The 22,078-nt window shown below is 41.2% G+C and overlaps 1 protein-coding gene across 3 annotated transcripts in view; it reads right to left on the bottom strand.

Annotated features, from left to right (window-relative positions):
- Positions 1-2,445: 2,445 nt before the first annotated feature.
- SEC24B (SEC24 homolog B, COPII coat complex component) overlaps positions 2,446-22,078 on the bottom strand; it is a 58,779-nt gene continuing 39,146 nt past the window's right edge. For all 3 annotated transcript variants that reach the window (XM_069978517.1, XM_069978518.1, XM_069978516.1), the window contains 9 exons: positions 20,742-20,900; positions 19,710-19,883; positions 17,906-18,016; positions 14,684-14,859; positions 11,166-11,303; positions 9,961-10,065; positions 8,978-9,070; positions 4,923-5,026; positions 2,446-3,173 (listed from right to left, as the gene is read on the bottom strand). In XM_069978517.1, coding sequence (XP_069834618.1) covers positions 3,059-3,173; positions 4,923-5,026; positions 8,978-9,070; positions 9,961-10,065; positions 11,166-11,303; positions 14,684-14,859; positions 17,906-18,016; positions 19,710-19,883; positions 20,742-20,900 — 1,175 coding nt within the window. In that variant the 3' untranslated portion in view covers positions 2,446-3,058. The remainder of the gene's footprint in view (positions 3,174-4,922; positions 5,027-8,977; positions 9,071-9,960; positions 10,066-11,165; positions 11,304-14,683; positions 14,860-17,905; positions 18,017-19,709; positions 19,884-20,741; positions 20,901-22,078) is intronic.

Consider the following 22,078-nt stretch of genomic DNA (forward strand, 5'->3'; position numbering starts at 1 on the left):
ATATTTTATTTTTGGCCATATCTGGGTGATATGGCCAAAAATAGGTAGGTGGTAACGTGGTAATGCAAATCATGCTTCAAATGTTTAATATGCCCCCCCCTTGCTTTTTAACAGTGCTTCACAGAACAGCGCTTTTAATAAAATCATGTTTTCCGCTGCTAGATGCAATGAGTCATCTTTAATCACTACATCATGCTGACAAATGCCGAGATCTGACACGGATGTGGGTCTGTCATGGTAAAACTGGTTCTTCAAGAAGCCCTATAACTCAAGATGAGCGAATTTACAGTAATAAGGAAGCTAAGCAGTTGGTTATCTCTGCAATCCGCTCATCAGCCGGCTGCCGCTCCTCCACCGCTGCGGTGAAAAGCTGGATCCAGTCCTGGGAAACTGGCAGCAGTGAGTTATGGCCCTATTATACAAAGCGATTATCTGCCGTATTTGGCCAATTTTTGGCCATTACTGACGATAATCGCTTTGTGTAATAAAAGGCAACGATCAGCAGACATGCATGACGTCGGCTGATCGTTCTCTTTTAACATGTTAAAAGACTAACGACTAGGATAGCAGCGACCTGCTGCCATCACTATGTGTAATAGGAGCGGTGGCAGCAGACCACTAACTCCTATGGGCTTCCCTAACGCACCGTCGGTGCATGTAATAGTGCCGGCAGCAAGAGGGGAATGAGGAGCAAGCGAGCGCTGACCTGACCTCGCTTACTCCTGCTGATCGCCACGTGTAATAGGGGCTTTACAATGCAGCTGCCTGATGAGTGGATTGCAGAGACAAAGAAGCGCATCGCTTTGTTATTACTGTAAATCCGATCATCTTGACCTATAACCAGAATTCACATGGGGTGGGATCAGGTAGTTCAATAATGCATCATCTGAAACGCTCATTGTCCATTTGGAGCAGCACAACGCTTCCCCCCCCCCAGAGCCCTTTGAGTTGGGAAAGTTTATTTGACTATCCTCTAAATAAAAAAATGGCCCGTTAGGCACACAAATGCACTGTGAACACTCGTTCAGAATATTTTCCGTACATAGGTTCTTGACATTTTTAAATAGAGGCCTGTGACAAAAGGTGTAAAATATCGACTGGTGTAAACTGCCCAAAGCAACCAATCACAGCTCAGCTTTCATTTTACCAGCTGCAAGCAGAGCTCTGATTGGTTATTGTGGGCAGTTTACACCAGTGTATATTTTACAGGAAATAGTTAAATGCCTTCGCCTCTGTATGTTAAAGAGGACCTGTCACCCCCTGTGCCGGGGTGACAGGCTCCCGACCCCCAGCTAGATCCCCTTATACTGACCTCATCTCGCCGAGTCCCGGGACAGAGTTATCCCAGTCAGAAGCCGGCTGTGGAGATAGGTCCGGCGTCCATAGAGAATGAATGGAGCCGGACTCATCTCTGCCGGCTTCTGACCAGGATATCTCAGTCCTGGGACCGGCTCCAGGAGCGGGACTCGGCGAGATGAGGTCGGTATAAGGGGATCTAGCTGGGGGTCGGGAGCCTGTCACCCCGGCACGGGGGTGGGGGGTGGTTGACAGGTCTCCTTTAATAAAAATGTTAATCCAAGTAAAGAAACAGTAGTGGCACTCACCAATGAAAATGCCGGTGCAGATTTCTTTTTATTAATAACGCATGGACATACAATGGGTGGACGCCAGGTAGATGCAGGTTACAAGCTTGTTTCGCGCGACCATGCTTCAACAGACCCCAGGGGTCTGTTAAAGCACAGTTGCGCGAAACAATCTTGTTTCAGACCCCAGGTGTCTGTTGAAGCACAGTCACGCGAAACAATCTTGTTTCAGACCCCAGGTGTCTGTTGAAGCACAGTTGCGCGAAACAAGCTTATAACCTGCATCTACCTGGCGTCCGCCCAGTGTATGGACATGCATTTATTAATAAAAAGAAATCCGCACCAGCATTTTCATCGGTGAGTGCCACTTCTGTTTCCTTACTTGAATTCTGTTACAGTTATGGACACATTTTGCTTGGTGAGCACCACTGAATACATTAATATACAGTGAAACATTGTTGGTAACCTACTCTGGGACCTGTAGTGCCGATCACCTCTTTCTATTGTTGCATCAAGTATATTAAAAAAGTTGAACAATTTCTTTTGTGAAGGTTTTACCCAGCATCATCTACATGCAGCTAGTATACCCATCTCCTGGGTAACTCAGATATGATAGATTTTGACAACAGCTAGGTGCATGAGGATAAAGTGTAAATGGTCTGAATAGATGTTCTTTTTCAGTAAGTGACAACTGGGCATGCCAGTAAGACGCAAAGTCAAGTTGAAGATTGAAAAGTTTACTTACAGTATAGTATTCTGAGAAATAAAAGAGTTTTATTACATTTATAATAAATCAAGGGTCTAAAACTTTAAATGTTGGTCTCTAAAATAGATCTTACTTGCATAAGTATAAAACACATGGTCAAGCAAAATATGTTTAATTAGTATGTCGGTCATAAATAAGTCCACAGAGCTAAACAGAAAAGAAACTTTTTTTTTATCTGGACTAAATGCTGAATTTGTAGATGGGCTCTACATTCATCAATGCTTCACACTTCAGCAATAGTAATTTTTTTTTTTAGTTACATTTTTACACACTTTACAAATCCTCTTATATACACGATATAGTTTACTTCATAAAGATATAATAAGCCAAGTCTAATCTTCCCGGGTCAAGAACGCCAAAACTTCGTAAAAGTCTCTTGTAACGCAGTAAACACTAACACTTGTCCTTTGGCGTCTCTTCATATCCGGAAGAAGAATAGATTTAGGGAAAATGTATTCAAAGTTTAAGTCATTTGTTACGTAAAACAAACACGGCACCAAAATTTCATACAACTCAACACACATTAGTGTAAAACAGACTGCAAAGGGTCATCCATTCGCAACAGCTGAGAAAACGTACAAAGAAAAAAAAAAAAGTACTTTGGTGTCCGTCAATTGTGTTTCTTATGAATAGACCACACCAAAGGCCCGGCAGTCTCTGTATTAGGTGGAGCTATTTTTTAAGATAAGGGCTGCCTTGCACACCCCTGTCACTTGCATATTTGCTGTTGAATGTGAAGTAAAAATTCATAGTAGGAGAATGCGGCCTCTGAGCGGTCTTCAATTAAATGTTGGAAGAATTCAGTCTTTCCAGCACTGTCATCCCTGAAATGACAAAGATGAATCACTAACAGGAGGCTGAACAAGGCAAGTAATAAATTACTTTCCAGCCACACAAGAATAACATTATCTAGGATGTTCAAACTGTGGGATTCATATATTAAAGGAAACTTAGGCATATCAATAGAAAACTACTTGCATAATACATACATACATACACTATATAGGTACACCATGCTAGTAACGGGTTGGACCCCCTTTTGCCTTCAGAACTGCCTCAATTCTTGGTGGCATAGAGACAAAAAGGTGCTGGAAGCTTCCTCAGAGATTTTGGTCCATATTGACATGATGGCATCACACAGTTGCCGCAGATTTGTCGGCTGCACATCCATGATGCAAATCTCCCACCACATCCCAAAGATGCTCTATTGGATTGAGATCTGGTGACTGTGGAGGCCATTGGAGTACAGTGAACTCATTGTCATGTTCAAGAAACCAGTCTGAGATGATTCTAGCTTTATGACATGGCGCATTATCCTGCTGAAAGTCAGATGTTGGGTACATTGTGGTCATAAAGGGATGGACATGGTCAGCAACAATACTCAGGTAGGCTGTGGCGTTGCAACAATGCTCAATTGGTACCAAGGGGCCCAAAGAGTGCCAAGAAAATATTCCCCACACTATGACACCACCAGCCTGAACCGTTGATACAAGGCAGGATGGATCCATGCTTTCATGTTGTTGACGCCAAATTCTGACCCTACCATCCGAATGTCGCAGCAGAAATCGAGACTTATCAGACCAGGCAACGTTTTTCCAATCTTCTACTGTCCAAGTGTGGTCTTCTGCTGCTGTAGCCCATCTGCCTCAAAGTTGGAGGTACTGTGCATTCAGAGATGCTCTTCTGCCTACCTTGGTTGTAACGGTTGGCTATTTGAGTCACTGTTGCCTTTCTATCAGCTCGAACCAGTCTGCCCATTCTCCTCTGACCTCTGGCATCAACAAGGCATTTCCGCCCACAGAACTGCCGCTCACTGGATGTTTTTTCTTTTTCGGACCATTCTCTGTAAACCCTAGAGATGGTTGTGCGTGAAAACCCCAGTAGATCAGCAGTTTCTGAAATACTCAGACCAGCCCTTCTGGCACCAACAACCATGCCACGTTCAAAGGCCCTCAAATCACCTTTCTTCCCCATACTGATGCTCGGTTTGAACTGCAGGAGATTGTCTTGACCATGTCTACATGCCTAAATGCACTGAGTTGCCGCCATGTGATTGGCTGATTAGAAATTAAGTGGTAACGTGCAGTTGAACAGGTGTACCTAATAAAGTGGCCGGTGAGTGTACATTATATATATATATATATATATATATATATATATATATATATATATATATATATATGTGTATGTGTGTTTATGTAATAAACTATATATTAACACACACGTGTAAGTACATTTATTTCTAAAGCTGCTATTGCCATAATTTTTTTTCAGATGTAGTAACAACCTATCTCAACCCAGACAGGCAATTAAATCAAACTATAGAATGTCCAGAAATTATGTGTAGTGATGAGAAATTACACAGGGAAAAAATTGAACATGCATACTTTGTACAAAAACAGCCACCATTAAGAGGCCTCGTGTGTGGAAAAACAAGTGGCATGCATTGCTCAAGTGTGATTTTGGCTCAAAAATTTTGGCCTGAAATCCTAAAGGTAAGGTGGCCTATGAACTCTGAGCTTTAGCTTCTTCTATAGATTTCCTATTGGATTCAGGTAGATGTATATACGTACCTCAATACATATAAAACAGGGTGCAATGGACTGTCCTGTGTAAGCCATAAAATAAAATTTCTTGTTCTTTCTGATGCCAGAGTGTCCAATTCTGGAAGCTGGGTCTACAAAGAAAAACAAAAACAAAAAAACACCCTGAATCAACTAAAATCACGCATGACAAGGTATGAAAATCTAAAAAAACAAATTAACAATAAACGTATATGGCCTTGAAGGCAATTGTGTGTTTACACAGGCAGATTTACCTGACCGATTTTTGAAGCCAAAGCCAGGAACAGACTATAAACAGGGAACATGTCATAAAGGAAAGACTGAGATTTTTGCTCTTTTCAAATCAATTCCTGGATTTGGCTTCCGAAATCTGCCAGATAAATCTGTCTGTGTAAACGCACCATAAGAGTCTGGTGTTACTCAAGAGTTTCCTGTTGTGCGGCCACCGGTTTCGGTGTGGTTTGGTTTCACCTAAATTTGATGACCATAATAGAGCACCCACCCGTGCCCTGACTCGGAATTTATACTTATAAACTAGGGTAGAAGGTAGAAGAGAATCCACAAGAAGCAAGGAAAGAGAAGGCTGGATTCACACTGTTTTTTTCATCCATATTTGTAAAAAAAACGGATGCATTTGTGTGCATCCATTTTGATCCATTCTTACATTGACTTCAATTATAAAAAAATAAAAAATAAAAAGCGTACACAAAAACAAGGTCGACCACATTTTTGTGTATGTTAAAAAGACCTGATGCATTTTGATCCTTTTTTTTTTTTTTAGAACGGAAAACAATGGAAAAAACAGATCCATACAAATGCATCTGTTTTTTTTTTGCAAATAACGGTGAAAAAAAAACACAAAAAAAAAAAGTGAACCCAGCCTAATCCCTTTTTTGTTAGATCACACCTCTAAGAATAAAAAAACTTGGCATGCTGATGTATAACACTTTTTAACCCCTTCGATACCCGATGAATAAATGTCAGCCAACCGCAGCAGAATATATAATAAAAGAGACAGATTTGAATCTTCTTCTGTGTTTTGGAACCATTACCAAATTCTGGTTAAAATTACTACATGTGAACCGCACCGTGCTGACAGCTCTAAGCTCTGGTGTTCTTCTCTCTCTCTGAAGTAGTTGCACCATGTCTCTAGGTGATTGGTGTGAGCTGCCGCTGCTGATCTCTTTGATGAATGTGACCCAGCAAGAATACTGCAATTTTTTGTTTTCCTATGACCACATTTTTTTTTTGTTAACACTTTCTATGCTGTTACCTTGCAGCATCCAGTCTTCTCACTGCTTCTATTTGAAGTAACTGTTAATGTTGCTATACAGGCTAGTTAGTTTACTCATTAAAAGGGGTTGTTCACCAACATTTTTTTTCTTTCAAATCAACTGGTGCCAGAAAGTGCCAAAGGATTGTAATTTACTTCTATTTAAAAATCTCTGGTCTTCCAGTACTTATCAGCTGCTGTATGTCCTACGGGAAGTGATGTATTCTCTCCAGTCTGGAGAGCAGGAGAGGTTTTCTATAGAGATTTGCTACTGCTCTGGACAGTTCCTGAGATGGACAGAGGTGGCAGCAGAGAGCACTGTGTCAGACGAAGGAATGCACCACTTTTTACAGGACATGCATCAGCTGATAAGTACTGGAAGACTGGAGGTTTTTAAATAGAAGTAAACTACAAATCTCTGTCACTTTCTGATTCCAGTCGATTTGAAAGAAACATTTTTGACAAACTACCTCTTTAAACAGAGTGTCTAAGGCTTTGTTTACAGATGACACTCTAGTTGCATCAATTATAAGCAGACAGGAACGCTCACTTACTGGATATAAAGCTGACAAACGGGATGGTGCTGTTTATACAAGAACGTAGCTATGGATTTTCTAATCCTGTATAACCCTTTAATAGGCCGCACTATTGAGCCTTTGTAAAGGCTGCAGGACTGCATCTGGCTGTTTAAAAGGACTTTTCACTTTGTTCCTGTCTTTGCCTTAACCCTTTGAGTGAAGGCATGGGATACGCTTTCATATAGATAGATAGATCTCTATATATATTATATTGGCCCTCTTTCCCATCATGAGTCCAGGGCTGCACAAGATATTTCATGCAGCCCTTTGCATCAGCCATCAGTCACACATCCCTTAATAAAATCAATGCCCTATTATGTTTGCCGGTTCGTCGCCTGATCGATGGCCCTAATATATAGGGTGATACTGGCTTGTTTTGACTGATCATTGGCCTTTGCTAAGGGTCTTGGCAGCTTAAATACCACCAGCCAACCAATAATGGCATATAGTAGCAATGACGCCATCACTTATTATAGTAAGGTAATCAATCCCTTCAGGGTTTTATGCAATTGGATTAGTAACAGCTGCCAACTATTGCAGCTACGCAGTTTCATCTGCCAAACTGCAGAGGAGCACGCAGTTCATTTGAAAACTTCACTAACATGTATGTCAGCACGGTTCTGGCTGCACCGCGGCAGCAACATGAAAACTGAATCCTAATGGGCAAATAATGGCTAAAATAATAATAATCACACTAAACCACAGAATAAAGTTAACATGTCGCTCTTATTGCTCACAAAACCCAACAAGTCATACTGCTGTCTTATGAGGACTAACACAATGGGACTGATGTGGTGTTGTCTTCCCTTCTATCTGCTGTCTGTATAATGACAATTCCGTCCTGAGCTGTGGGACTGGTTGCTAGTGAACTGTCGCAATAAATCAACTCTCCTTCAAACCTGCCCAATACGGAAATGGAGAGTGTACTTTTATTTTTTTAACTCTACATAAGACACATACATTTACATATGGAGGGCATTAAAGTGTCACTGTCTTTTTATTTTTATTTTTTTTTGCAGAAATAAACAGTACAGGCAATTTTAAGAAACTTTGTAATTGGGTTTATTAGCCGAAAAATACATTTTTATCATGAAAAAAAGCAGTTTGAAGCTCTCCCCCCTGTCTTCATGGTTTTCTATGGAGAGGGGAAGGGTGGAGGGAGATGAGGCACCAAAACAGGACAACAAAGAGTTAATTTACAGCTACATCACCAGGCTCTCTTCTCTGACGTTAGCACTGACCTCTAAATACAGTATTTTACACAGCTCCCACCGTGTAAATCCTTTGTTCTCTGCTCTCTGTTGGTGACTAAACTCCCTCCTCCCCCCTCCCCTCTCCATAGGTTACACACGGCCCAACTGATGTAAAAGAGTCGAGATTTCCTGATACTGAGCAGTGAATGAGAGGAGGGAGGGGGTGACCTGACATTTTTGAATGCAGATAATGGCATATTTGCCTAATAAACCCAATTACAAAGTTTCTTAGTCGCCTGGACTATTTCTGGAAAAAAAAATTACGACAGCGACACTTTAACCCTTTAAGGACTCGACCAATTTTTGTTTTTGCGTTTTCGTTTTTTCCTCCTTATGTTTAAAAGGCCATAGCACTTGCATTTTTCCACCTAGAGACCCACATGAGCCCTTATTTTTTGCGTCACTAATTGTACTTTGCAATGACAGGCTGAATTTTTGCATAAAGTACACTGCGAAACCAGAAAAAAATTCAAAGTGTGGTGAAATTGAAAAAAAACCCTGCATTTCTTTTATTTGGAGGGTATTTGTTTTTACACCTTTCGCCCTGCAGCCGAAAACAAACGAGTGCCGAGCCTGGGTCGGCGCCATCTTGGAGCGGACCCCGGTCGGCACCACACACGAGATAGTGATCTCCCCCACTAGACACCAGGGAACGGCTGCATCCGGTAATCAGAGGCAGCTGTCAACATTGACAGCTGCCTCCGATTACCTGATTAGCGGGCACGGCGATCAGATCGTGCCTGCTAAAAGCCGCGGTTCGGGGCTACACACGGCACCCGGGATCTTGGCGGTTCAGAGCGGGGTCGCCACGCGGCCCCGCTCTGAACACCTCCTGGGGACATATGACGTACGGGTAAGAGGTTAAATTTGTAGATTTTTATTTTCAATAAGTTGTCTAAAGCTAAACTACACGACTGGCTGGTAAAACATCATGTGATTCAACAGTACAATTGTACTTACCATTTTCTGTGGCACTGATGCATAGTTAGGGAATCCTAGAACGTCCTTCAAAAAATTGGTGTTGCAATTTCTTCCAACCCAGAGGTAAAGTGTCTGCATTAAGGGGAAAAAAAAATAAAAATAAAACACAATTCAGATTATAGATGTTTTCTGTTTGATTAGTCTGCATGTAAACATCTAAATACGTACACTTCATACATTTATAGTTGCCAAGCACAGACAGTAAAGACATTACTGCTTAGAAATGCAAATGGGGCAGCATCTACATAACTGCACTGTGTGAGGATCTATTCAAGTTTCATAATCTGTATCTCTCCAATTACCTTACATTTCTCTTACATGTCACATGGGGATACCAGATTTAACCATTTTGCAACCAGAGGTCACAAGACAACATCCACACTTGACACAAACAAAATCTATCACATCCTATTACATCTTAAATGTATTGTATTGGGCACTGGAGGGACACTGAGCATCCCTCTGCCATCATCCTCTCCAGCAGCCGCAGCCCGCACAACTCTGGGAGTCAGGTCGGGACATCACCATGTTATCCAGGAAGTGACATCACCATGTTATCCAGGAAGTGACATCACCATGTTATCCAGGAAGTGACATCACCATGTTATCCAGGAAGTGACATCACCATGTTATCCAGGAAGTGAAGCCTTGATGGAGTAGGAAGTGCAGGGAAAAAAAACACTTAAGCATTTCCCGTAATAAGTGTATATTGGTGATTTTTATAACTTTTGAGGAGCAATACAATACTTTAATAAAAATTTTCGCTGGACTTCTCCTTTAATACCTATATATTATTTTTTATGAATTTGGACATCTGGCACATTCCAGAATTGTCAGTCAATGATGTCTTATGTGTCCACATATCATACGATACACAAGTTCTAAACCCAAAAAAGTGCATAAGCATTAAATACTACATAAGTAACACATAAAAAAAAAAAAAAAAAAAAGTGAAAACATACTGAACCGGCATCCATGAGAAAGGCACCATCCCTGTCGAGCTTCTCAGCCGATAAGTGCTGAAGAGGTGGCTGCGGTACAACCAAGTCATTTATCAGAATAGCACCCTGTGAAATAAAGCATGAAATAAGAACCATTAGTCTTATTTTAAGTGACTGGAAGAATGAACAATTAAGAGAGATTACATATTTATAAAGTAGATAATACAACAGAATTACAGGCTGCATCCAGGAGAGTGTCCCAGAAAATGTAAAGGGGGTATATCAAGAAACACAGGAGGAATGTTTAGCAAAATGTCAGATGACCTCTGCCCCTCAGGCGGATAAATAAATATCTGAAATGCTTAAAGGTGTTATCCAGCGCTACAAAAACATGGCCACTTTTCCCCCTCTCTTGTTTCCAGTTCAGATGGGGTTTGCAATTAAGCTCCATTTACATCAATGGAACGGAGTTTTAAACCCCATCCAATCTGGAGACAAGAGAGGGGGGAAAAGTGGCCATGTTTTTGTAGCGCTGGATAACCCCTTTAAAGTCCAGCGGATTATAAAATCGTGCAGCCGGTGGGGTTAGGGGGAAAATGGATTACAAGTACTAACCTCACCTTTCCCTGTGCCTGCAGTGATTGACGGGCTTTGAGATGTTCGAAGCTGACACGTCACAATCCAGCTGATGAACTGGCTGTTCAGGTGCTCCAGTTACTGATTGGCTGAGCTGGCAGTCCATCAGCCGAAAGAGGCCTTACAAAATCCACAACCCCCCTCCCCCCCGTGTTGGTGTCATCACAATTTGGGGGGAAATGCCTTCTGCCCACGGCTGGCCCCGCTGCTCACCACAGGCACAGGAAGAGGTAAGTACATACTTGTAATCAATCCCACCTGCCCCTGCAGGATTTTATAATCCGATGCAAACAGCAGTCACAAAATACAATGTTATCTACAGCGAATGATCAATGGTCAGTAATATTATTTTAAAAAGAGAAAAATAAGGTAGAATTTTAATGGTTGCTAGAGACGACATTTCATTTGCATTAGAGGATTTATATATCTCCCTTGGACCTAAAGCAGGAACTCCATAAAGCACATTTATGGCCAGAATGACACAACAGTAATTACACGAGAGACAATCAGTCTAGATCCGTGAAAGCATTCCCACATAGCCTGAAGCCTGTCCTCAAATTGCCCAATATTTCATGCACATTGTTTCCTACCTCATCAGTAAGCCTGTCTACTCTGTACAGGCTCGGGTGAATCATTTTCATCAGGTGAAGCAGCGGCTGATATTTTATCTGGCACATTGCAAAAACGCGATCATCTAGACGTGTGCTGGTGCCAGTCCTGAAGGCTTTCTGTTGAGACGGCACAAATAAAATTATTCTTTTCAGTTTCTATCAAGCACAATAACAATGTGTCGCAGACGATTCCGGCAATCACTGCTTCACAGCTATTCAATTCCATTATCTGTAGTGATTTGCCAAATGGAACAACACGGCGGGAATTCTAGCGGAACGGCTGAATGTGCTTCAAATTCAGAGTAAAAGAAAACATGTTTCATGCACAGTTCACAGACAAGTTCTTACTAAATTGTAAAGTATTAGAACCTTTCATTTGTCCACATTGGTCATCCATTGATGCATAATGTAACCAGACGGGAAGAATAGTAACAGCTGGTGGTGCAAAGACTGTGGTTGGCACTGCAATGTTGCAATTCATTCCTTACTGTAACATCAACATGGAATACAAACGCTGTAGATTTTGCATCCAGATGTGCAGATGGATGACTTGTAGTGTAAACTGAACCGTGGTGTTTTAAATTATTATTATAAAGTCGCCCATGCAAATAGGAATGTGTGAGCGACTATGATGAAAGTAATAGTGGCACGTCTAAATGAGCCTTGTAAAGGTTCTGCAAAAGAGCATGGATCTCATTGGCTTGCAGTGCAGTGTTGGCCCACTTAAAAGGGCCCTAAGGGAAAGAAAACTGTGCGAGGCCACGTTCACACAAGGTGAAACACCGGCCATTCTGTGACGATCATCCCAGCCGGTACTGCAGTACTGGCTGTATGATCTTCATTTGTGCTGAATTGGGCCCGCATCCCAAATCACCGTTGAACACAATGGAGAGTGCGGCCGGAGCCACACTCTTTATTGTGTTACCTGTCAGTTTTTGTACGGCCACTAGTGATCCTGGCCAGAGTGTATATTATGGGGGGAGATTTAACAAAGGGTGTAAAATTTAGAATGGTGCAAACTGGCCACAGCAACCAATCACAGCTCAGCTTCCAGCTCTGGTGAAAGGAAAAAGGAGCTGTGATTGGTTGCTGTGGCCAGTTTGCACCAGTCTTAATTTTACACCCTATGATAAATCTCCCCCTATGTGTAAGCACTCCGGCCGGGATTCCCTCAGACTTCTATGCAACGTAAGTTGTGTAAAAATCACAGCCGTTGTTGCAAATTGGCAACAACGGCCGTGATTAATACACAACATTGTGTAAACATGGCATGATACAGGGAGTAACTACTTCTGTCCATACCTGCTGTTATAGATTTTAGTGCACATCCCTATCAAAATCTGCACCTTCTCTTGGTTTACTGCAGATTGTGACTACTCCACAGGGAATCAGCTAGAATCCTTGCTCCTGTATACAGCAGCAGCAAAGCTAAAACAAAATGGCAGCATATGGTATGGATTTGCTGCTGCTAAAATCACGGTAGGAAGTTTGCAGCATTTCTGCAACAACCGGCTTTATCGTTAGTGGGGAACATGACACATGGCAATACAAGTATTGTGAGAGACCTGGCATGTTCCCACTGGTGTACAAAGATCTTGTTAACCCATGTACTTGTTTTGTTTCTGCTCGCAGAGCTGTGTAATAGTATACAGATTTACAGAAGGTCCATGTGCTTAGGGCCCTATTACAGAGGATTATCGTGTGAAATATCGTTATATTGTTCTAATCTAACCGATAATCATTTTGTGTAACCGCAGATCGTTCAGTGTAATTCCTCATTGTTCCTCCATTTGCTGGAAACAGATGGAGTAAACGATTGTAACTAACAACTATCTTTCTGCATAACATGGTGAAAAATTTCAGGTTAAGGATAATTGATCTAATTTGCGATTGCTTATAGTTAAAAATCGATTCGTCTAATAGGACCCCCCACACTGAATTCTTAGGTGTGTTCACAATGAGGAATAGGCAAGGAATTGAGTGGAATTTGTGTTTAAAGGAGAAGTCCAGTGAAAATTTTTATTAAAGTATTGTATTGCCCCCCAAAAGTTATACAAAACCCTAATATACATTTATTACGGGAAATGCTTTTTTCTGCTGCACTTACTACTGCATCAAGGCTTCACTTACTGGATAACATGGTGATGTCACTTCCTGGATAAAGTGGTGATGTCACGACCCGACTCCCAGAGCTCTGCAGGCTGTGGCTGCTGGAGAGGATGATGGCAGAGGGATGCTCAGTGTCCCTCCAGTGCCCTGTGTCCCTCAGTGTCTCCCTGCCATCATCCTCTCCAGCAGCCACAGCCCGCACAGCTCTGGGAGTCAGGTCGTGACATCACTATTTTACCCAGGAACTGAAGCCTTTATTTTTACATTCTGCTTGAAATTCCGCCTGTAAAATATGTACAGAGCAATGTCCTGCTGTGTTCAATGGGATTCCCACTCTGTTAATCACACGGCTGAATTTACGCACAGAATATTTTGCTGCGGATCTGCTTTCTGGCCAAAGAATTGACATGTTAATTCTTTGGGCGGATTCGGCTAGAGAAATCCCATAGAAGTCAGTGGGGCTTTGAATTTCCGCTTTCATTCTGCGCCTATTCCGCCATGGCTGCAGAAGAGGACATTTCAAGCAGAAAACTTTCCTCTTCAATTCCTTCGATATTCCTCAGTGTGAACATACCCTTACCTACCACTGTTTGAGTAGAGGTAGGGAAAAACAAGAGCACAGAGGACCCCTCTATGGCATCCAAATGCCAATATCTCAATGGGATAACCTGAAAGTCTACTGATGGTGATTTAGATGTGTAGGTGTCAGTGGCAACTATTAAGGTTTCTGTTTCTATCTTGTAGCAGCAATCTGGTTGACAGATATGAACAAATACTCATTTTTTTTTTTTACAAGAATGGCAATTGTTGTGGATTTAAAAAAACTGTCTCTCAAAAAACAAAAAAAAAAAAAATATATGCTTTGAGTGGAATCCTATGGGGAACAGCGGCCGCTGCGCACACAATATATTGCACAACGACCACCGTTTCCCTGTGGCTGTGGAAATAATTGACTTGTCAATTATAACTCGCCAGCAGACTGAACAACGGCCGTTGTTCACAGTCTGTTCACACAATTGATGGCTGTTCTCAAGTCCGTACACTTCACTTATTTCAATGGCAATTTGGATTGCAGGCACACCTAAATGTATCCACAATCCACATAAGAGAAAATTATGTTCATCCGGCAGATACTGCAGTATCGGCTGGGTGAACAAGTCAAACAGTGGCCATGTGAACATAGCCTTATCTTGGATAGCAATGACACCAGACAAACCCCACTGGTGTTCACTGGCTTTCCGTCATGGTACCCAGTATTGTATTAGACAATAACCGTGCTGCGTGTTCTGCTATTCAGTGCTATACTTTTGAATCTAAGGTCACCAATGTTAATACAGCTTACTCCTGCTATAAACAATGTTAAGATTTTGGAAACTGAATTTACTAACCTGCTTGAGAAGAGCCAAAATATATAGAGGGAATAGCTTAAGAGAAGTGGGTGCAATGAGAGTTGACTGCTGCAGGTTTGAAAGTGTCGACTTGTAGGAGGACATTGAATCCACCGCTGCGTTCACCAAGGCATCTCTAGCGTCAGAAAGACTGGATGTAATGGATCGGTCTACAGCTGCAAATATAAAATCATACATATCAGATAAACTGTTAGGTCCTAAGAAAGTCGTTTTCATATACGAGTAGTCTGGTCAGTAGTTGTAAGACAAAATCACAAGTGGGTCTAATGAAACGACACATTTTTCCATGAAATCTTTTAATTTCTCTGTTCATAGTGTTCTGGTTTTGGCTTCCAAACACTGATGTGAAATTCTGACTAAAATACTGCAGTGTCAAAGGGGTCTAAATTGTGTTCAAGCTCTGCGCACGGTAACACAGGAAAGCTAAGTGCAAGGTCTTATGTATAGAAGCACATAGAGTGCATAGAGCATTGTACTCTGGAACTAGAGACACTCCCTGTCCCAGAGGATGCTGCTTTATACATAACTTATTATGGAAATATCGTCTATTAGAAAGAGTTATAAACTTTTCAACTGTACTTTGATTTTCAGTCCCTAATCATTTCCGATGTATTTGTTGTCAGTGAGTGAGAACATTCGGGGGCTGAAATCCTGGACATAACTAGTATGGTTCTCTGCTGAGAAATGGAGAAAAATACAATGGTACCTCGGGTCTCGAACTTAATTGGTTCCGGAAGGCAGTTTGAGAACAAAGTAGTGTCTTCCCATAGGAAATAATGTATATCTGTTCAATTGGTTTCAGCGCCCACCAATAATTACCTACAGTACCCATATATTACAGTATACTGCCCAGTATAATCCCTGTAGTACATCACAGAACAGAACTATATACTGTACAGGACATTATACACAAGAAACATTCAACAAAACCAGCAATTATAGTACAGTAGTTACCAACTCCTCACTCATCCTTTACTGTATAGAGTCCCCCCACCCCAGCACTGTAAAGGATGGCAAATGGTGGTGCACTGACTGTACTACTACTGTACTGTATATGTACTCCGGCAATCTTATACAGTACAGGATGGGAGATGGTGGTGCACTGACTGTACTACTACTGTACTGTATAGGCACTCCAGCAGTCTTATACAGTACAGGATGGGAGATGGTGGTGCACTGACTGTACTACTACTGTACTGTATATGCACTCCAGCAGTCTTATACAGTACAGGATGGGAGATGGTGGTGCACTGACTGTACTACTACTGTACTGTATATGTACTCCGGCAATCTTATACAGTACAGGATGGGAGATGGTGGTGCACTGACTCTACTACTACTGTACTGTATATGCACTCCAGCAGTCTTATACAGTACAGGATGGGAGATGGTGGTGCACTGACTCTACTACTACTGTGCTACATATGCACTCAAGCAGTCTTATACAGTACTGTACTGTAAGTAAAGCCTCACCATTGATAAACTCACTAGGTACAACCCACCATACACGCTCGCAAAAACGTTTAGCTGCCAAGTACTTCAAGACTGGGGGCCCGAAAAGTGTTTGAGAACCGAGAAAGAGTTTGAGAACCAAAGCAAACTTTCCTAGAAAATACAGTTTGAGTTCCAAGCCGTTTAAGAACCGAGGTAACACTATATATTGCATCTAGATACTGTTGGCTAAGTGGTGGTTACAAGACAGTATTTTATAAAGCCTAGGTTCACAATTCTGCCAGGGATCTAATTTTGCGGAATTTGAGCAGATATAAAATACTGCAATCTCAAATCCTTCAAAATAAATGGACACCAGGTAGAAACCTGACAGATTCCACTGAAGTCAATAAGATCACTCGGGTATCTGTCAGCATCAGTTAACATCCGTTACTAAACTGTGATGCTGACCAGGCTCTCCGACAGAGGCTCAGTATGGATCCCCAGCGGGAATGTAAATGTACCCTGAGTGCTGTCAGTCAAGAGCCTGACATATTTATGGGCTGCAGGTACCCCCAGGCTCCTTGTCGCTAATTCACAGGTTTCTCCCTATCCACAATAATAGGAGCGAAAGATGTCAATCAGCCCAGCAAAATAAAATGTAGGTTTAGCCTAGCTACGGCATATATTCATACATAATACACATCCCGCTGAAAACAATTTGTCACCAATGCCTGCTGCGGTTACCGAATGACGTGTGTGGCAAGTTCTCCTTTGTATTCCGACACATCACCCCAACATATTGTATTATTATTAACAATGTTCTTTTAGAATTGATAAATCCGCACACTAAGCAAACCTAGTCCCACAAGCACTGCAGATATAGTATGTTTGGGAGAGGTCTAATCTTAGCATTGGTACTATTCCTTAAAGTGTACCTGTCGTTTAATTTTTTTTTTTTGGGGGGGGGGGGGGGAATCAATAGTACAGGCGATTTTAAGAAACTTTGTAATTGGGTTTATTAGCTGAAAAATGCATTTCTATAATGAGAAGGCAATTTGAAGCTCTCCCCCTGTCTTCATGGCTCTCTTATGGAGAGGGGAGGGGTGGAGGGACATGAGGCACCAAAACAGGACAAAAGATAGTTAATTTACAGCTACATCACCGGGCTATCTCCTCTGATAACAGCACTGACCTCTCTGACCTCTTAATACTGGCTTGCACACAGCTCCCTGTGTAATTCTTTGTTATCTGCTCTCTGCTGGTGACTAATCTCCCTCCCCCCCCCCTCTCCATAGAACAGACAGGGGCATGTCTGATGCAACAAGACGTGATTTCCTGATAATGAGCAGTGAATGAGAGAGGAGGGAGGGGGGACCTGGGGAAAGGCTTTTTGAATGCAGATAATGGCATATTTGCCTAATAAACCCAATTACAAAGTTTCTTAAAATTGCCTGTACTATTAATTTCTGCAAAAATAAAACAAAAAAACAGTGACACTTTAAGCCTGCAAAAAAGGGGCATTCAGCAAACGATGACATTATAACAAATGTGCACTGTGTGTATAGGCATTTAGATAGAAATAAGCCATGGATATGTTCTATGAAGTTATTGTAATATTATACATAATAATAATAATAATAATAATAATAATAATAATAATAATAATAATAATAATAATAATAATAATATTATTATTGTTATACATATAGCATGCTTTCAAGTTGGAAAAATATCTAAACTCTGATTAAAAATACATAAATAACTCACCCATATTTGCCAATAGGCAAGTAATAGCCTCAACATCTGCTCCTGCAAACACATCAGGTAGTGAAGTGACCACAGGCAAACACAAGGTGTGCACACGTATCCTCCGCTGACCTGTGTAGCAAATTGTACAGTTAAAGGCTAATCTTTTTTCCCCCCCATGAAATCCAATGAAAATAAAATAAAACAAAAGACACAGGTTTCATAAAATACTGATAGGTGCCCTGATAACATGAAATACTGATAGGTGCCCTGATAACATGAAACTGCAGGGTGAGGGTGGGCTCACATTTACATCATATACATTAAATGGATACAAAAAACAACTGCTGCCATACAATAGAATCAGTATCCCGCCGACTTACATAAGCACTGAAACGTTCATGTTTATTTCCTGGACACAATAGCGCAGACTACTAAACTATTCTATACAGGAAGAGGGGGGGTGGAATAAAAACAACCCAGAAACCACTTAAACATAAACACAACACACCCTTTAACCCCTTAAAGACGAGACTAATTTCCATTTTGTTGCTTTTGTTTTTTCCTCCTTGTGATTAAAAGGCCATAGAGACCCACATGAGCCCTTATTTTTTGCGCCACTAACTGCACTTTGCAATGACAGGCTGAATTTTTGCATAAAGTACGCTGCAAAACCATGAAAAAATTTAAATGTGTGGTAAAACTTGTTATACATGTTCCTCAAGTTGTTACGATTACAACGACATGTAACTTGCATAACTTTTATTTTATTTGATGGCTTTTTAAAAATTAAAACCTTTTAAAAAAAATATGTTCCTTAAAATTGCTCTATGACCATGCTTATAGCGTTTTTATCCTTTGGTCTAGGAGGCTGTCTGACTTTTTTGCGCCATGATCTGTACTTTCTATTGGTACCTTATTTGCGTATATGCGACTTTTTGATCGCTTTTTATTACAATTTCTCTGGATTTGATGCGACCAAAAATGCGCAATTTTGCATTTTGCAATTTTTTTGTGTTTATGCCATTTACCGTGAGGGATCAGGAATGAAATAAGTTAATATTTTGGGCAATTTTGCATGCGGCGATACCAAACATGTTTATTTATTTTTACGCGTTTACGACATTCATTCTATAGTAAAACTGACGTTATATATATGTTCCTCAAGTCAGAAAGATTACAACAAAATTTAAAGTATATAACTTATTTCATCTGACAGCTTTTAAAGAATGAAAACCTTTAAAAAAAGGAAAATGTGTTTAAAATTGCTCTATTCCCAGCCTTATAACGCTTTTATCATTTTTTTGCGCCATGATCAGTTCTTTCTATCGGTACCTTGATTGCGTATATGGATTGCAGAGCCGGGATCAGCAGAAGGGATCTCCCCTCCGCGAACGCATCGCGGGAAGGGGAGGGGGGGGCGAGATCCCCCCACTAGACACCAGGGAATAGGGCACAGCATACATTTAAATGCAGCTGTCATTTTACAGATGGCACTTGGGATCGCAGCAGTTTAGAGCGAAGTCGCCGCAAGGCCCCCCCCCCTCTGAACCACGCTTCTCGCATCAGGATGTAAATGCACTGACTGATGTGGGAAGGGGTTAAGCAAGATTGACTATTTACTTTATTTATATTTAATCTGGGCAAAGAATTTATTACATTGTAACGTATTGCAATACTTAAGGCCCTATTACACAGAACGATTATCGGCCGTATCACTGTTGACACCCCCCCCCCCCAGGCGATCTTGCAAGAACAATTCCTGTGTGACCCTGGGTGATAATTAAAACACACTTACAATTCACGACATTATTGACTAAAGTACCTTTGCTAGATGTGTAAAGGAGGGCCACCTGACAGCATGCCAAGGAGGAGTCTGTTAGACTTTCTTCTAAAGACATCTGCACTGCAAACCCGGCATCTTCATTGATATTGGCAAGTGATAACAGGTCCGTTGACCGCACAAAAAAGTTTCCATGAAAAGTATGAATTGAGAGGCCTACAATAAAAATACACATGCATGTAAGTAATTAAATTGTCACAGTTTAAACTACATACTGCAGGACAAAAGCCAAAAATTGCTAAACAAGTCCTGCACTGTAGTGACGGAGCCGCACGGCGATTCAAAGAGTTTCCCCAGTGCTGGCATATACATACATACATACATAATATTGATACATCAAGCTGGCAGGGGGGAAACAATCCATTTCTGCTAAATCTACAGATATGTGAATGCAAACCTATAGCAATGTATGCTATGGGGAAATGCAGAAAAAAAACCATAAAAACATTCTACTACCTGTATGTAGTTCCATAGATGATACATTTTTTTAATCAGATTGTTGTCTAAGGCTAGGTTCCACACTTAGTACTTTGGTAATCAATATTTTTAGCCAAAACCAAAAAGTAGAACCAACACAATGAAGAACAATAATGAAGAGATTTGCACCTTTTTCTGTGTTTTGGCTAAAAATACTACATATGAAGCCAGACATTATGCACTTCGGTAATGTTCATGACCCATGTCTTAGCAAGCTTGATAAGCATTGCTACATCAGATTGAGATGAAGAGTGAAGGGTGAATGTTATGTGAAGGGTATTTCCCATAAAGTAGTTGTTGCTCTACAAAAACCTATTCACAGGCTGTGGTTTACATGACTAACAGCATCACCCAGTGGAACAGAGGCCACTGCATGTGATAAACAGTGAACCAGGCAGCCAGAGTTACACCAGCTATAATGTTAAGTTTGACACTGTACAACTTAAACGGCACAGTGGAAACCTCAGTCATAGTGGAGCAAACTTCTGCTATTACAATGGGAACCATCCAGGACAGAGACCAGCAAATGAGACGTACCTTTTGTACAGCGGATTCTCATAACTGCTTCAAAACCAATCCTTCTAGTAAGATAATGATCCAGATCTTGCTTTAATTTATCTGCTTGAGCTGGATTGTGCTTATGATGGAAGGAAGGATAGTAATAGATGCATCCAGCAGAGTATTTGGACACACAAGCTGAAAAGAACATAAAAATCATAAATAATATTTATATATATATATATATATATATATATATATATATATATATATATATATATATATATCATTAATTAGCAATATATGTATTGATAGGTGGATGTCTGAGTTCTGGAACCTCGCTGATCTTGAAACTAAGGTCTTTTGTCTCTCGAGTAAACAGAGAGGTAAGTGCACATGTTTGGCCACTGTTCTAGTCATTAACAACCGGACTTTTAAAGATTCTGCAGCTGACTATTGTACTCCATTACCAAGTGTATGGGGCAGCAGTGTGTACTGGTCAACCATCACTCCATACAAGAGACCCACATTCTTATGATTGGTGGGCGTGTCAGATGTCAGATTTCCACCACAAAATACTAATCACTTATCCTATGGGAAGGGGCCGTGTGGACGATCCTTAGATCATCAGAGAGGCCCACTGAAGAGAGCAGCGGTCTCCTATCTCACAGACGGACAGAAAGCAGAGAGTCAGTATCGTTATCGTTTTGATAGCTCATGTTTAAAGACAATGAACGGCCAACATTGTGCATGTCGGCTGATCATTGCCTTTTAACTTGACCTATTACACCAAACAGCCAGGTACGGCCAATATTTATTTGGTGTAATAGGGCCCTTACTCTTGGTTTATTTCATTAGTGGACAGTGTCCCCTAAGCAGGGCTTTACAGCAGTTGGGCTCCATCTACAGCCTAGGTGACACTGTCCGCCAATGAAATGAAGCGATTTTAGAGCAGAAAGAAGACAAAGACAAGTTTAATACCAATATACATCAAATGTGCAGCATCTAAGCTTGTGGATGAAGTGGAGTACTGCACACAGAGTAAAAGGGGGGGGGGGGGGGGTGACAATATCACTATAAAGTTTCCCTTCAATACTGGACTCACTGATGCAATAAAGCCAGGAATAAATACATCAATATTAGATTGGCTAGGGTCCAGTCAGCTGTTTGAAGTGGCCACAGTGCTTGCCGCTGCCTCTTCAGTGTTTACTACTGCTCTTACCCACATGACTATTTTTAGTAGCCGAGGTGCAAGGTACTACAGTGTTGCCTCCTTCACCTGAATAGGACAATACTGCAGTACCACACTGTGTTGCTACTAAAAGAACAGCAATGTGGGTAAGAACAACAGTAAACACTGGATAGGCAGTGGCACT

This window comes from Dendropsophus ebraccatus, chromosome 7 (assembly GCF_027789765.1).
Source record: "Dendropsophus ebraccatus isolate aDenEbr1 chromosome 7, aDenEbr1.pat, whole genome shotgun sequence".
NCBI classification, from domain to species: domain Eukaryota; kingdom Metazoa; phylum Chordata; class Amphibia; order Anura; family Hylidae; genus Dendropsophus; species Dendropsophus ebraccatus.